The sequence below is a fragment of the Eucyclogobius newberryi genome, unplaced genomic scaffold, assembly GCF_026437365.1.
Source record: "Eucyclogobius newberryi isolate DKJ021-1_F unplaced genomic scaffold, fEucNew1.0.hap1 SCAF_22, whole genome shotgun sequence".
Lineage (NCBI taxonomy): Eukaryota > Metazoa > Chordata > Actinopteri > Gobiiformes > Gobiidae > Eucyclogobius > Eucyclogobius newberryi.
In genome coordinates, this window is record NW_027315857.1 from 11,889,853 (window position 1) to 11,902,213 (window position 12,361).

Consider the following 12,361-nt stretch of genomic DNA (forward strand, 5'->3'; position numbering starts at 1 on the left):
GTGTGTGTGTGTGTTGCAGGTTGAGGGATGGGCTTGAACTTTCATTACATTCATGAATCCAGAGGAAAGTAAGCAGTCACACGTCTGCGTTCTACAGAGGAGTTATATCATACCAAGACCAGTGATCAGAGAGAGTAAAGATGACTGAGGTAAGTACAAATTATTCTATTACTATGTACAATAACAACAGTGTGCCTGATTTTCACAAAGCATAATGAGGTTTTTCCATCTGTGACCCGTCCAGCTCTCACGTTACATTCACAAGTATTCACTTTCAGGCTGGTGTTTGGCTTTTAAGCAGCTTTTTTCATACAGGAATGTGAAACTGGGGTGGACCATCTCCTGCAGAGTCTCCACAAGGACACCTCCATTTCTACCATTGTTCTGTGTGGTCTGCTCTAACTCTATCAAACTATTACAGACTTTGTTATGTCTTTCTCTAACATGGCCAGAGTCCTGGTCTTTACTACTACACTGAAGAAAAAAAAACACTTTTGTTTTTGCTCCCATTTCTCACAAGCTGAACTGAAAGATATGAAACCTTTTTCTATCACACTAAAGACCCATAACTCTCAAATGATGTTCAAATGATGTCCAAATCTGTCTTACAAAGCACTTATTATTAATGATCCATATCCAGATGTTGAGACCGCATGAATATATATGACATTGTTGTTAGTTGACTGTATTGTGCCCAAATGAGTGGTGGCATGAATGTTTGATATTCATGATTTATTTCCTATTCTGATCATAGTTAAGTATTTGGTTAATATGTAATGTATTAAATGTGATGCATTAATACCACAAAGTTAAGCAGTTTTCAGCATAGACGTTGCACAAACATGATGTGGAAATTCAAAGCCACTGTTTTGGTTTGTGTGTTTTTAATGTAAAGCCCATGTTAAAAACGTTTTACTGCATATTTGAATGTTTCTTCAGTATTTTTCAAGGTTGAACTTTTGGGAGAGTGCAAGAAATTTGATCTAAGTTTATATCAAGTGAAGGATTATAAGTTTATATTTGAGGCCAGGATTCAGCTTCGTTGTCAAACCAAACCAGCATGTGTGACTGTGACTTTATCATCTCTCCTTTCTATCTAGTCAGAGATCTACACTGTAACCGTGGCAACCGGGACATCAGAGTACTCAGGCACCAACAACTACGTCTATGTGACTCTGTTGGGGGAGCTGGGAGAGAGTGAGCGCACCCTGCTGGACAACCCCGGCCTGGACTTCTGTAGAGGAGCTGTAAGTGGAAAGAATGACCACTTGTAATTGGTGTTGTCACGAGTACAATACAAGTACAGTACAATAAGGTCAATAATAATAAGCAAGTACACTCGATACCGATTTCACTACCACAGGGATTACGACATACTTTCTTTTGGATCTGACCGATGTGAGAAAAGGATGCAATATTCGATATATCTGTGTTTTTCTTGCAATAGTTTATTGATTCTAGGAAAGATCTCGGGTAAAGTCTGATTTTTAATAGATTACAGTTCATTTCTGTCGGATAAAGAACTGTCTGTTGTTGGAATTTATTTATTTTCCTGCAAAATTGATTAATGCGATGTAGATATTTTCTTGCAATATGGTGCAGTAGGTCTAATAAAGCTCATTCTAAAACCATCCAGGAAAGTCAAATTTTGTTCTGTCTGTGATTTTATACATGTCTTTGTTATTACAAGTACTGGTATCTAGCTTTGAGAGGTTGGCCCACAATTCCTTTTGTTTTTCCTGTTTTTCCTCCTTCCATTGTCCCATCTAAGACGCACACATCACATCAAACACACATCACTGTTGTAGAAATGTTAATCTCGACCACCTTTCCCCCCTCTCTTTCAGGTAGACCGATACAAAGTGAGCAGTTCGACCCCCTTGGGCCGTCTGCTGCTGGTGCGACTGGAAAAGCAGAGGTACTGGGTGGAAGACAACTGGTTCTGTCGCTATGTCACAGTGGAGACGCCTCATGGGGACATGGACACATTCCCCTGTTACCGCTGGCTAGTGGGAGACATTAGACTGGAGATCAGAGAAGGAGCCGGTAAGATAAGACTCTGAATGTGCAGGATGACATTCAGAGCTGTGGGAAATTAAGATTAAGAAGTCAAGACTGATGAAAATGATAAGATAAGATAATCCTTTAGTGTCCACACATGGGGAAATTTTGGTGTTGCAACGCAGTAGATACAGAGGGAAGGACAGATAACTTATAGGAAGTTTGAAAAAAAACACTCTTAATAGAAGAACTCTTATGAACAAAACAAAAAACTCTTATTAACAAAACGCCTCTCATTTTAATAGGGAATGGAGGAAAAATAAATAAATACAATAAAATAAAAGGATAAAAATGAAATAAAATAAAATGAAGTAAAAATAGCTAGCATAAGACTAAATAATACTAATGGTAAGTAAACGCTCTTATTTACATCAGTTATATGCACATGAATATGGCCTTAATTGCTTGTGAGTAGTGACAGTATGTGGTACGTGTTAACCCAGAAAACGGCACGTGTACAAGATTATTCGATCACTGCATAAGTTATTTGAGTTGTGGGGTCAGAAATTCTAAACATACAACTGCAAACCCTCTTCAAAAGCCCCCGTTTTCACCCAACCAAAAACTGAAGTGCAGTTAGTTTGCCAAACTACTGTCAAATAATATGTCCTGGAGCTGTTAAAGGTTGAAATAAACTTGGGACATGTGTTCTCTTCTTCCAAATGGTTGAATATGGGCCATGGTTGGACCTTGCTGTGTGAATATACTTCCAATTCTACTCACAAATGGCTTACTGACCGCCACAATCTTGTCTGGACCCCTCCCACCTCCTGCCCCCTGACCTGAGTGTTATTGAATCAGCGCCACGCCCACAATGTGAAGGTTCTGGAAAAATACCACATTGAGCAATAGTCTAAAATACCTGGTCTTGTTTTGTCAATATCAGTCTGGTTCCGATGGGCGTGATTGACAGGTGGATTAGCCAATCAGGGACACACACGGTCCATCTATAGCAATGATAAAAACCTGATCAAAACAAACTGTAAATGGGAAAAGGAAATGTATAAAAAAACATGGACTGAAAAACAGTGCAGATTTTTGCAGAATTCATGAGTGACGCATAAAACACTGTCATTCTGAGGTGAGAGAAGTTTGATTTTGTTCTAAATGAAAAATTACCAATGAACTGATTGCGCGATACGTTTTGAGTTTGACCAGAAGAAGTGTGTTGTTTACGGAGAAAAATAAGATGAATAGTGTATTCTTTGCCCGGCGAAACAACTGACTAAAGGTGTGAATTTTTATTATAAATTATAGTTTATAATTAAAAAGATAGAAAGTGTTAAAGTGGTAATAAAGAGTTAAACAAAGACATTTTTCTCAAATCTTTTCTCATATTTACCTTCGTGCTAATATCTTTGAAGTGAGGTGGAGGGCAGGGCAAAATTCTGTCGTGAAATGGACTGTTTTTATTAATAATACATTTATTAACTGCTACTTTCTGTCCCACAGCTAAAACGTTAAAAGATGAATCCTTTCCTGAACTGATGGCCCACAGAAAATATGAGCTACGAGAGAGACAGAAGACATACAGGTGCGTAAGTAAATACTCTGATCCTGGTATTGGTTTGAAATGCCTTTATTGACTTTGGGCCGACCACACGGTGCCTCCTGTAGATGGGTCAGCTGGGCGCCAGGCATTCCTCGCTGTATCGATGCTACAACTGAAGCCGACCTACCACAAGACGCACGCTTCGACAACGAGAAGAGAAGTGATTTTGAACATTCTCTGCACTATGCGTGAGTGCAACCGGATGAGCTGTGTGTATACTTTTTTTTGTAAGGACATTTAAAATTTCCTTTCTTCACAGATTGGTGGAGTTGTCCTTGAAGAAACTCGCCATCAAGTTCGGAAAGTCCTGGCGGGACCTGGAAGATTTCAGACGCATCTTCTGGAAGTTGAGAAGCCCCATAGCCGGTGAGCTCGTGGAAATGTGCCTGACATTCAGACATTAACTGTTTGGAAATAGTTGCACACACTGGGTCGTCAGTTACTCTCGAATATAAAACAAAGTAAATAAAGCTTGACACTTGGATCTAAACGTTGCTGTTTGGTTGTGTCCACTCGAGCCAGAGTATTGCATGGAGCACTGGAAAGAGGACTGGTTCTTTGGATACCAGTGTCTGAACGGCTGTAACCCACGGATGATCCAACAATGCACGAAGCTCCCAGACAACTTCCCAGTGACCGCCGACATGGTGCAGAGCTCGCTGTCCCACAAAACCAACCTGAACAAAGAGCTCAAGGTACAACTGAGAAGAATAAAGAATATGTATAATGCAGTAACCATTTTCTAATAACGATGTCTCCTGTTTAGGCGGGAAATGTCTTTCTTCTGGACTACAGCATCCTGGATGGGCTTCCTGCCAATGTTATTAAGGGTAAACTTCAGTACATAGCTGCTCCGCTCTGTCTCCTGTACCAGCATCCAGACGACGGGCTCATTCCTATTGCAATACAGGTAATTGGGTACCGGCTGTGCACATGGCTCCAGAGTCAGACATGTGACCTATGTTTATATAAGGAATTCCTCTGGGCGAATGACCTTCTCCTGTTGTATTCTTTTTCATTCTTACATTATGTTTACGTGACATTTCCACTGAGATAAATAAATGAAGTCTACCAATGCCACATGGTCTACATCCTTAAAGAAACCGTACACATTATTTTGTATGTGTCAAAATCATATTACATACAAAGGAATAGGCTCCACATGATTGTCGGTGCAGATGTGTGAACAAGACGCCTTCATTTCGGTATTCTGCTGCATTTTAGGTCTTTTGAAAATGTATCTTTCTATCTATCACGATACACATCTCCATCAATTCTCGATATTTTGAGTAGAGCCCTATGTAAGTCTATAGCTGTCACTGTTATATCAACTCAATTTCTTGCGGCTGCTAACTGTAGTAGGGCTCTACCAATGTTGTGTCGTAAAAGTAGCTCTCCAGTGGAAAAACCCCTGGTATAGAGTGACTGTACAATGTGGTCATGATGTCATTTTATTTGACCAATCATATTTGAGATCTATTGTACACAATGTTCTGTCTCCAGCTCGAACAGACTCCAGTAAAGGACACGCCCATCTTCCTCCCCAAAGACCCTCCGATGGCCTGGCTGCTGGCCAAGGCCTGGGTGCGACACTCAGAGTTCCAGGTCTTCCAGGTGCTCTCTCACCTCCTGCGCACACACCTGGTGGCTGAGGTGTTCTGTGTGGCCACACTGAGACAGCTGCCGGCAGTTCACCCAGTTTACAAGGTATAGATAGATATTCTCTGGTTTGAGATGTATTTATTTGATCTAAGGCCCCTGTTACAATAGATTTTCTTAACACATCTGCTTTATGACTGTTTGTTGAAGCTCCTGATTCCTCACCAGCGCTACACTTTGGAAATCAACTGTAGGGGGCGCTCACAACTTATCTCCTCCAATGGCATCTTTAAACGGGTTCGTTTTTTTATTACTTTATTTAAAGGCACAGTATGTATTTTCTGGAAGTGGAAAGTCATCTGCATGATTCCATAGTTAAAACAGGTTTTTATGCCATAGTTATAACAGGTTTTTATGCCATAGTTATAACAGGTTTTTATGCCATAGTTATAACAGGTTTCATGCCATACTCCGGAGAATATTAGCTTAAGGAAAAACATAGAAAAAATGAAGCAAGAGTCAATTTTGTGGAGATGCAAGCTCACTGTAAGAAAAAAAAAAAAAAAAAAAAAAATTAAATAAAACCATCCAAAACACATATTGTTTGGCAAAATAAATACATACTGTGACTATAAAAGTGTAATGTCTTTGGCCAATAAAGGAAAGAGGAAAAGATCCTACCAATGTATAAACTAAACTGTCCCAAAGATATCTGCGGAACTGTGTTAATTGTGATGTTTTCTGTAGGTTGTGTCCACGGGAGGAGAGGCTCTGTTGATGCTCGCTCAAAGGGAGTACAAGTATCTGACTTATCGCTCGTTGCAGCCTCACCATGACTTCAATGACAGAGGCGTGAATCGAATCCCTAAATACTTCTACAGGGATAATGTGCTGCTGCTGTGGGATGCCATACACAAGTACGACAAATGGGCCTGTTTTTATTGACACCCCTTGTCCTGCTATAAAATATTGTACTGGGATCATTGAATCATTTGGCAAAACATGGTGATTATTGCAATAGTTCTCTAGCAATACGTACTGTATACACTCTCATTCAAAATGTGTTATTATGCCCGGTTTCTGAACAAATATAGATTAGATAAACATGTATTTTTTCTTTACCCTTTCACCATTTAAATTTTTTTAAAATCTCTCCAGTTTTGTTACAGGAATGGTTCAGTTGTACTACAAATCAGACTGTGATGTTGAGAAGGACCAGGAGCTTCAGGCGTGGATCAGAGAAGTGGCAGAGGAAGGCTTCGCGGAGCTGCCTCATTTTGGTCCAATATTTTGATCGAGGGGTTTTCATTACAAAGTCAGTGATTTCATGTTGATGTAATGATGTGTTTATCGCCAGGTTTGTCCAATTCTCTCAAAAGCCGAGAGGAGTTGTCTACATTACTTGCAGTGATCATCTTGACATGCACAGCCCAGCACGCGGCCACCAACAATGGACAGGTATTTAACTTAAAGTAAAGCATATGGTGTTTGATTTAAATGACCGGTATGACATTTCTAAACACTTTGTTGCAGTTTGATTGGTGTGCCTGGGTCCCTAACACACCCTGCACCATGCGGTTACCCCCTCCCACAGACAAGGATGCTGTTACCATAGATACCATCATGTCCACCTTACCAGATGTCAGTCAGTCTTGTGTGCAGATGGCTATCACGTGGCACCTGGGTCGACCACAGCCCGATGCTGTAGGTGCAACTCTGTTTCTGTCCAGTAAGAATTGTTTGTTTGTCCAAATGGACTAAGTGTTTTTTATGACCAGGTACCACTGGGCCACTACGCAGAGCAGTACTTCACTGAGAAGGAGGCGCTGGGTTTGATTAAAACCTTCAGGAAGGAGCTGAAAGTAGTGGAGGAGCAGATCTTAAGTGAAAACGAAGGACTGGAACTGCAGTATTTGGTTCTCCTGCCCAACAGAGTTGAAAACAGTATCACAATATGAGAAACACATGACTGCTGTACTGCACAAGTGAGTCTGATGTTTGATAATGACATCCATTAAATGAAGTCATTCTAACTACCCATGTCTGTTTAAAATGTTAAACTAAAATGATTTGTTAGACGTATACTTGTTATTTTTTGTGTCCAGAAAGTTGTATGTAGCACAATTTTTGTATTTCTGTGAATTATATTACAACAATTAGTTTTAGTATTTTCTATTCTCCTTTGTCAATTTGTGTACCGTAAACTGAAGTTGTTATTATTATTAATCAGTCAAGGGATTTGTATTCAAATGAAACAACATAAAAATGTATTCAGTAATGACAAAACTACAAATGTAGCAGTAGAACTTCTGTCAAATTCTGTGTCATGCAAGTCATTCAGTCTTTTTATTCTTATTATTTTTCATTAACCTATTATGAATAAAAACCTTTTAAATGAAACTTGGTCTTTGCTGTCTGTAGAGGTAGGAATAGTCATAGCTATATTAGTCCACTAATCAGCTAATACTTACCAACAAAATGAAGTGTGGCATCAGTGTGACAAGAAGACATTAGGATTACATTTATTCATAAGTCTTTTGCGTGGTAATTCTATTAGGAAGTAATTTATCGTGTCTCCAAAACCGTTAAATGTCCGACAGTAAATGAGGGTCATGAACGCATCACCAGTCCAGGCCACGCCCCTTGTGTTATGGGTCTAAATATGGTTGAGGGCGCGTGACGTTTGTAACAAAGCTACTAAACTCATGGACCTTTTTGTTTGAATAATTAGATGTTTCTGAAAGGACTGTCTTTGTGCACAGACTAAACCGTCTCAAGCTCATGGACGTCGTTCTCCCCGCGAGAGCCGCGTAGTGGTTAGCTACTGGGTTAGCGTCCTAGCATTGGATTCAAGGCATTGTTGACGTCTTTCAAAAACATTACTTTCCCGCTTATAAAGGCAAAATGACCTCAGCTTCGACTAAAGTAAGTTTATTCCCACTCTTCAGTTTAGTTTTGATCGGGTCGAGCGTCTGGTCGAACTTGTAGCCCTGTTTACAGCAGGGATCAGTAAATGTGATGTAGAGCCATGTGATTGTAACCATGAGAACACGTCAACACTGGCTTTATCATGTATATATCATGTAAATATATATATATAATATTTTATATATATATTATTACACATCACACATTTCAGCCGTAAAGCTGGGACCACTGCTGCTGCTGTCACTTGTGTGTACAACCACCACATGATGCTGACTGTTAAAGCTGTAGCAGTGAGTCAGTGTTACTGCACTCATGCATCTAACTACTATTATTTTCTGATGGCGGTAGCAGATGCCTTGACTAGACATGCAATATTGTGGCGCTAAAAACATACTTCGCCTAAATCAATTTGAATTAGGTTTAATGTATTAGATCACAAATCTTCTGTAGTTTATGATTCATTAAACAATAGGTGGTCAAATGATATTACCTGTATCAAACAGTCCCAGCGCAGGCTGGTCACAGGCCAGCACTGCTGCAGGACTGGATTAGAGCGGCGTCTCTAGTGGATTCTGATTTCCGTACCTTCAGGTTGGAGAGATCTTCTCTGCAGCTGGAGCAGCCTTCACCAAACTGGGAGAGCTGACCATGCAGCTTCATCCTGTGGCCGATGCCAGCCCTGCAGGGTAAACACCTCATGTACAAGCACTATTCATTCATACAATTACTATTCTCAATTAACGACTACATATCTTTTTGATCAGCACTCAGACCAAGAGCACAGTAAAGAGGAAGGTGTTTGATGACTCCTCCCTGATGCCATCTGATGTGCCCAAAAAGACGAGCAAGAAGACGAGTACAGCTATGGCCAGACAGGCCGCTGTGGTCTCTGTGCCTGCCGGTCATGTCGTGAGCGCTCCCACGAGAATACAGAGTTCAACTTCAGCCCAACTTCCTCTGAAGAAACAGAAGACTGCAGGTTTGTCTTAAGCCCCATAATCATCATCACTCAAAGAAAAATAAATTCTCTAGTGGTTTGTTGAGGCGTAGGTCATTATTGTGTCCATGTCTCTCTTGAACAGTTTGTTTGGTCTTTAGATGTGACTCTCAGCGCCCTGAATGACTCCGACGTCAACAGTGACCTGGTGGACATCGAGGGACTCGGAGACGGGTCAACCCCAAAGAAACTCAACACATTTGACCAAGGTGATGTCAATTAGTTATTAGAAAATATATATATATATTTTTTAGTTATGTAACAAAAGTGTAATTGTTTTTTTAAATGTCATTTCTTCCCATTTCCATAGATAATTTAAACCTGGACTCCAGTCTCATCATGAATCCCAGTGACATTCCATTGCTCTCCCGTTGATCTCCAACTTTTCAAGGACTTTGATTGGACAATATGACTCGTGTGACATGTAATATTATTTTATAAAAAATATAATTTTTGATTTGTATAGATGGAATATTTGTTTTTCATTATTGTTTTAGTAAACTGTTTCCTTTAAGAACAAAACCACAAACCTGTTTTCATTATTATTTTTCTTTTCCCCCCACAGCATTGATTGCTAAACTTTTTTATTAGTATTTAACAACACAATATGTATATCTAAAGTAAAACAATGATGATGGTGATTGGATGAGCAGAGTTCTCATGTCCCTGACTGAAGCAGCATGCCACACACTGGCAGTGCACAGAGGATGTACCAGTAATGACGTGCTGCTAAAGCCTGACACATTTTACATTTGAATTCAGTCTTTATTTCAACACAAGTCATTTGTGATTGATTGCATATGTGTAATCAGCGTAGCTTCTAGCTCTAACAGGACTTGGAGGGGGCAGTGTCCGGACATGACGTGTGGCTAAGATGGGGCCCGGGGCGCACAGAGGCAGCACATCAGGGTTTGGAGTGATTCAGCACAAACTGCAAAACATGACGTGCTGCTAGAGCGAGCCCTGGAGATGGCTCATGTCTACAGCTGTGCCCACCCGCCTTGGCCTGAAACAGAAAGAGCACCTTTTGGTTCACAAACACACCTCTATATTACATAGAACCACCATAGAGAGCTTGAAAAGTAGCAGTACAAAAGAGTCCTTGTTTACTGGCATTCCAACATATTTTTATATACAGTACTTATGATAAAACTATAAGCCTCCTAGGAGTACGTATATAGTTGACAATGAATGTTTTTTTTTAACTGAAATTGGTCCAAAAATCCCTCAAACGCAGGCTATTTATATTTTAAAGCATGTTCAGTAGCTCATAAAAATGTTAATGCTTTTCATAACCAACTGGTTGCATTTTAGATTTGAATAAGCATACGGTAGTTTAACTAGCATTAGGCAGACTATTAAACTATTGCACAATTTGCACAGTGGAGTGTTTTATTGAGTTATTGCATGTTTTGAAAGACGTGGCTGAAGTGGGCACGGGTCTTTGGGAGGGGGTTTGACAGGGGGAGTGTCCGCTCTTTTTAACTTTACATCGACAAATATGTTTTAAAAACTGCTGAAATCAAATAACTTTAAGATATTTAAGTTGGTCTTCACGCACAGAGGAGAGTGGTGTTTGACTGTAAGATGATTAGGCCGAATAAAACAGACGGTTAGGAGGAGCTGGTGTCGGTTAGAAAGTAGTGCGGCCATAGTCGGAGTAATCCGCTGTAGCCTCGCGCCGTCACATCAAAGGAACCGCGCGCTCATTAGACACAGCTGTTTCATTCGCACCGTCACCTAGCAACATATCTGACAATACTCGCGTACACAAAGTCATTATGGCCCTAAAAACACATAATATTGCATTTAAAACTTACCTTTGAACGGAAAAAGAAAAACCCGGTGGGAAATAACGTGAAAAAACATTGAAAAAAAATGTCCCGTACGAGCGTAAAGCTGAAAAATACGCTTTAGGTTTTGCAAAAAGGATTTAGAAGTCTTGAAGTGTTTCTGCGCCGAGGAGGATTTGAAAGTGGCGCCAACTCCTCCGCGGCGCTGCTCCACATCCGTGACACACACACGCGCGCACAGCGGACACACACCGAGTCAAACGGACACGCACCCATGGGTGACCCACAGCAAAATGCCCCTCGTGGTCAGTGCTACAAAACCCTCTCAATCTTGAAAATATTGCGTCTGTGATTTTTACGTATTTTATTTCTTATATTATTTTAACCGTCGCTGCTCGCCTGCGCCGCGGTGCAGGTCGGGATATTGAGTTGTGGTTGTGTTTTGAACGTTTGAATTCTGAAGCTGTCTCCCTCTGCAGGACGTTGTGCATGCAGCGCGCACCGTGCAGAGGTAAAGCCTTTTGTATGCCACTCTGCATACATTATTCACATTATTCATCCAAGGATTACATGAAAAATGCATGAAAGCGAGTCTGAATGTCTGAATGTGGAATTATATTACCAAGGATTAACAAAAGCCTGTGCTCTATGTACATTTCTGGAGGAGTTTCTGCCACTCGCTTATCTCAGACCCTTCCTCAGTACCAGGCCTGTTTCCCGATTAGATCTGTGGAGAGGACAGCCTGCAAGACTGCATGTTTTTCATGCTATCTTTTAGTAATTGAAACACAAGTGCAAGATAGATGGGAAGAATACTTTGAAATTGTATTTAAAGAATACTGAATACCTGTATTAAAATGTGTTTTATATTTCGGGTCCCGGAGTATTGTATTCTGGATACTAGAATACTTTTCACGCTGGTTTTCATTATATTATAGTGTGAAAACAGCTTTTTTGACCATTTATTTGTGAGATACTCAGGAGGAGCTCGGAGTAGATCCGCTGCTCCTCCATATTGAGCAGAGCCAGCTAATTTTTGCTCGGGCATCTGTTCCGGAGCCAACTGGACGCCTCCCTGGGGAGGTCCCGGGGAAGACTCAGGACACGCTGGAGGGACTATGTCTCTGCTGGCCTGGGAACACCTCGGGATCCCCCCGGAGGAGTTGGAGGAAGCGTCTGGGGAGTAACTGTACCAGACTACAGTTACTCTAGTTTTGTAATCTGTATTTTCAGTACATCATCAGTTAGTTAAGATTAGATAAGATTCATTTTAATTCTGTGGAACTTTCCAGCTAAAGCAACAACTTCACTCCTCAATGGAATAAATCTTCCACATACTGATAATAATGCATTGGATGTTTGGCACTTTTCAAGATAAAGTGACATTATTCATTCACCTCAGTGATTTGCAGTGGGGGATGACGTACTGCA

At 40.6% G+C, this 12,361-nt stretch overlaps 3 protein-coding genes across 3 annotated transcripts in view; 2 read left to right on the top strand and 1 right to left on the bottom strand.

Moving 5' to 3' along the window:
- gba2 (glucosidase, beta (bile acid) 2) overlaps nucleotides 1-12,361 on the bottom strand; it is a 173,270-nt gene that overhangs the window by 29,815 nt on the left and 131,094 nt on the right. The gene's annotated exons all lie outside the window — the stretch shown is intronic.
- On the top strand, nucleotides 76-7,234 carry alox12 (arachidonate 12-lipoxygenase). The gene is made up of 15 exons (XM_072458778.1): nucleotides 76-149; nucleotides 1,101-1,247; nucleotides 1,848-2,046; nucleotides 3,514-3,595; nucleotides 3,679-3,801; nucleotides 3,873-3,979; nucleotides 4,136-4,308; nucleotides 4,380-4,523; nucleotides 5,117-5,320; nucleotides 5,423-5,509; nucleotides 5,960-6,129; nucleotides 6,371-6,492; nucleotides 6,570-6,670; nucleotides 6,746-6,916; nucleotides 6,991-7,234. Exons 1-15 carry the CDS (start codon nucleotides 141-143, stop codon nucleotides 7,168-7,170), a joined length of 2,019 nt encoding a protein of 672 aa, XP_072314879.1. The 5' UTR covers nucleotides 76-140; the 3' UTR covers nucleotides 7,171-7,234.
- LOC140371612 (BPTF-associated chromatin complex component 1) lies at nucleotides 7,889-9,666 on the top strand. Its single transcript, XM_072458782.1, has 5 exons — nucleotides 7,889-8,137; nucleotides 8,732-8,826; nucleotides 8,905-9,119; nucleotides 9,239-9,346; nucleotides 9,448-9,666. Exons 1-5 carry the CDS (start codon nucleotides 8,117-8,119, stop codon nucleotides 9,510-9,512), a joined length of 504 nt encoding a protein of 167 aa, XP_072314883.1. The 5' UTR covers nucleotides 7,889-8,116; the 3' UTR covers nucleotides 9,513-9,666.

Excerpts from the sequence above, each read along its gene's own strand:
- alox12 (XM_072458778.1), top strand. Across the intron at positions 4,309-4,379 it reads ACCTGAACAAAGAGCTCAAG|GCGGGAAATGTCTTTCTTCT; the intron begins GTACAACTGAGA and ends TCTCCTGTTTAG. Across the intron at positions 6,130-6,370 it reads CTGTGGGATGCCATACACAA|TTTTGTTACAGGAATGGTTC; the intron begins GTACGACAAATG and ends AAATCTCTCCAG.
- LOC140371612 (XM_072458782.1), top strand. The coding sequence starts at position 8,117 with ATGACCTCAGCTTCGACTAAA. Across the intron at positions 8,138-8,731 it reads TGACCTCAGCTTCGACTAAA|GTTGGAGAGATCTTCTCTGC; the intron begins GTAAGTTTATTC and ends CCGTACCTTCAG. Across the intron at positions 9,120-9,238 it reads GAAGAAACAGAAGACTGCAG|ATGTGACTCTCAGCGCCCTG; the intron begins GTTTGTCTTAAG and ends TTTGGTCTTTAG.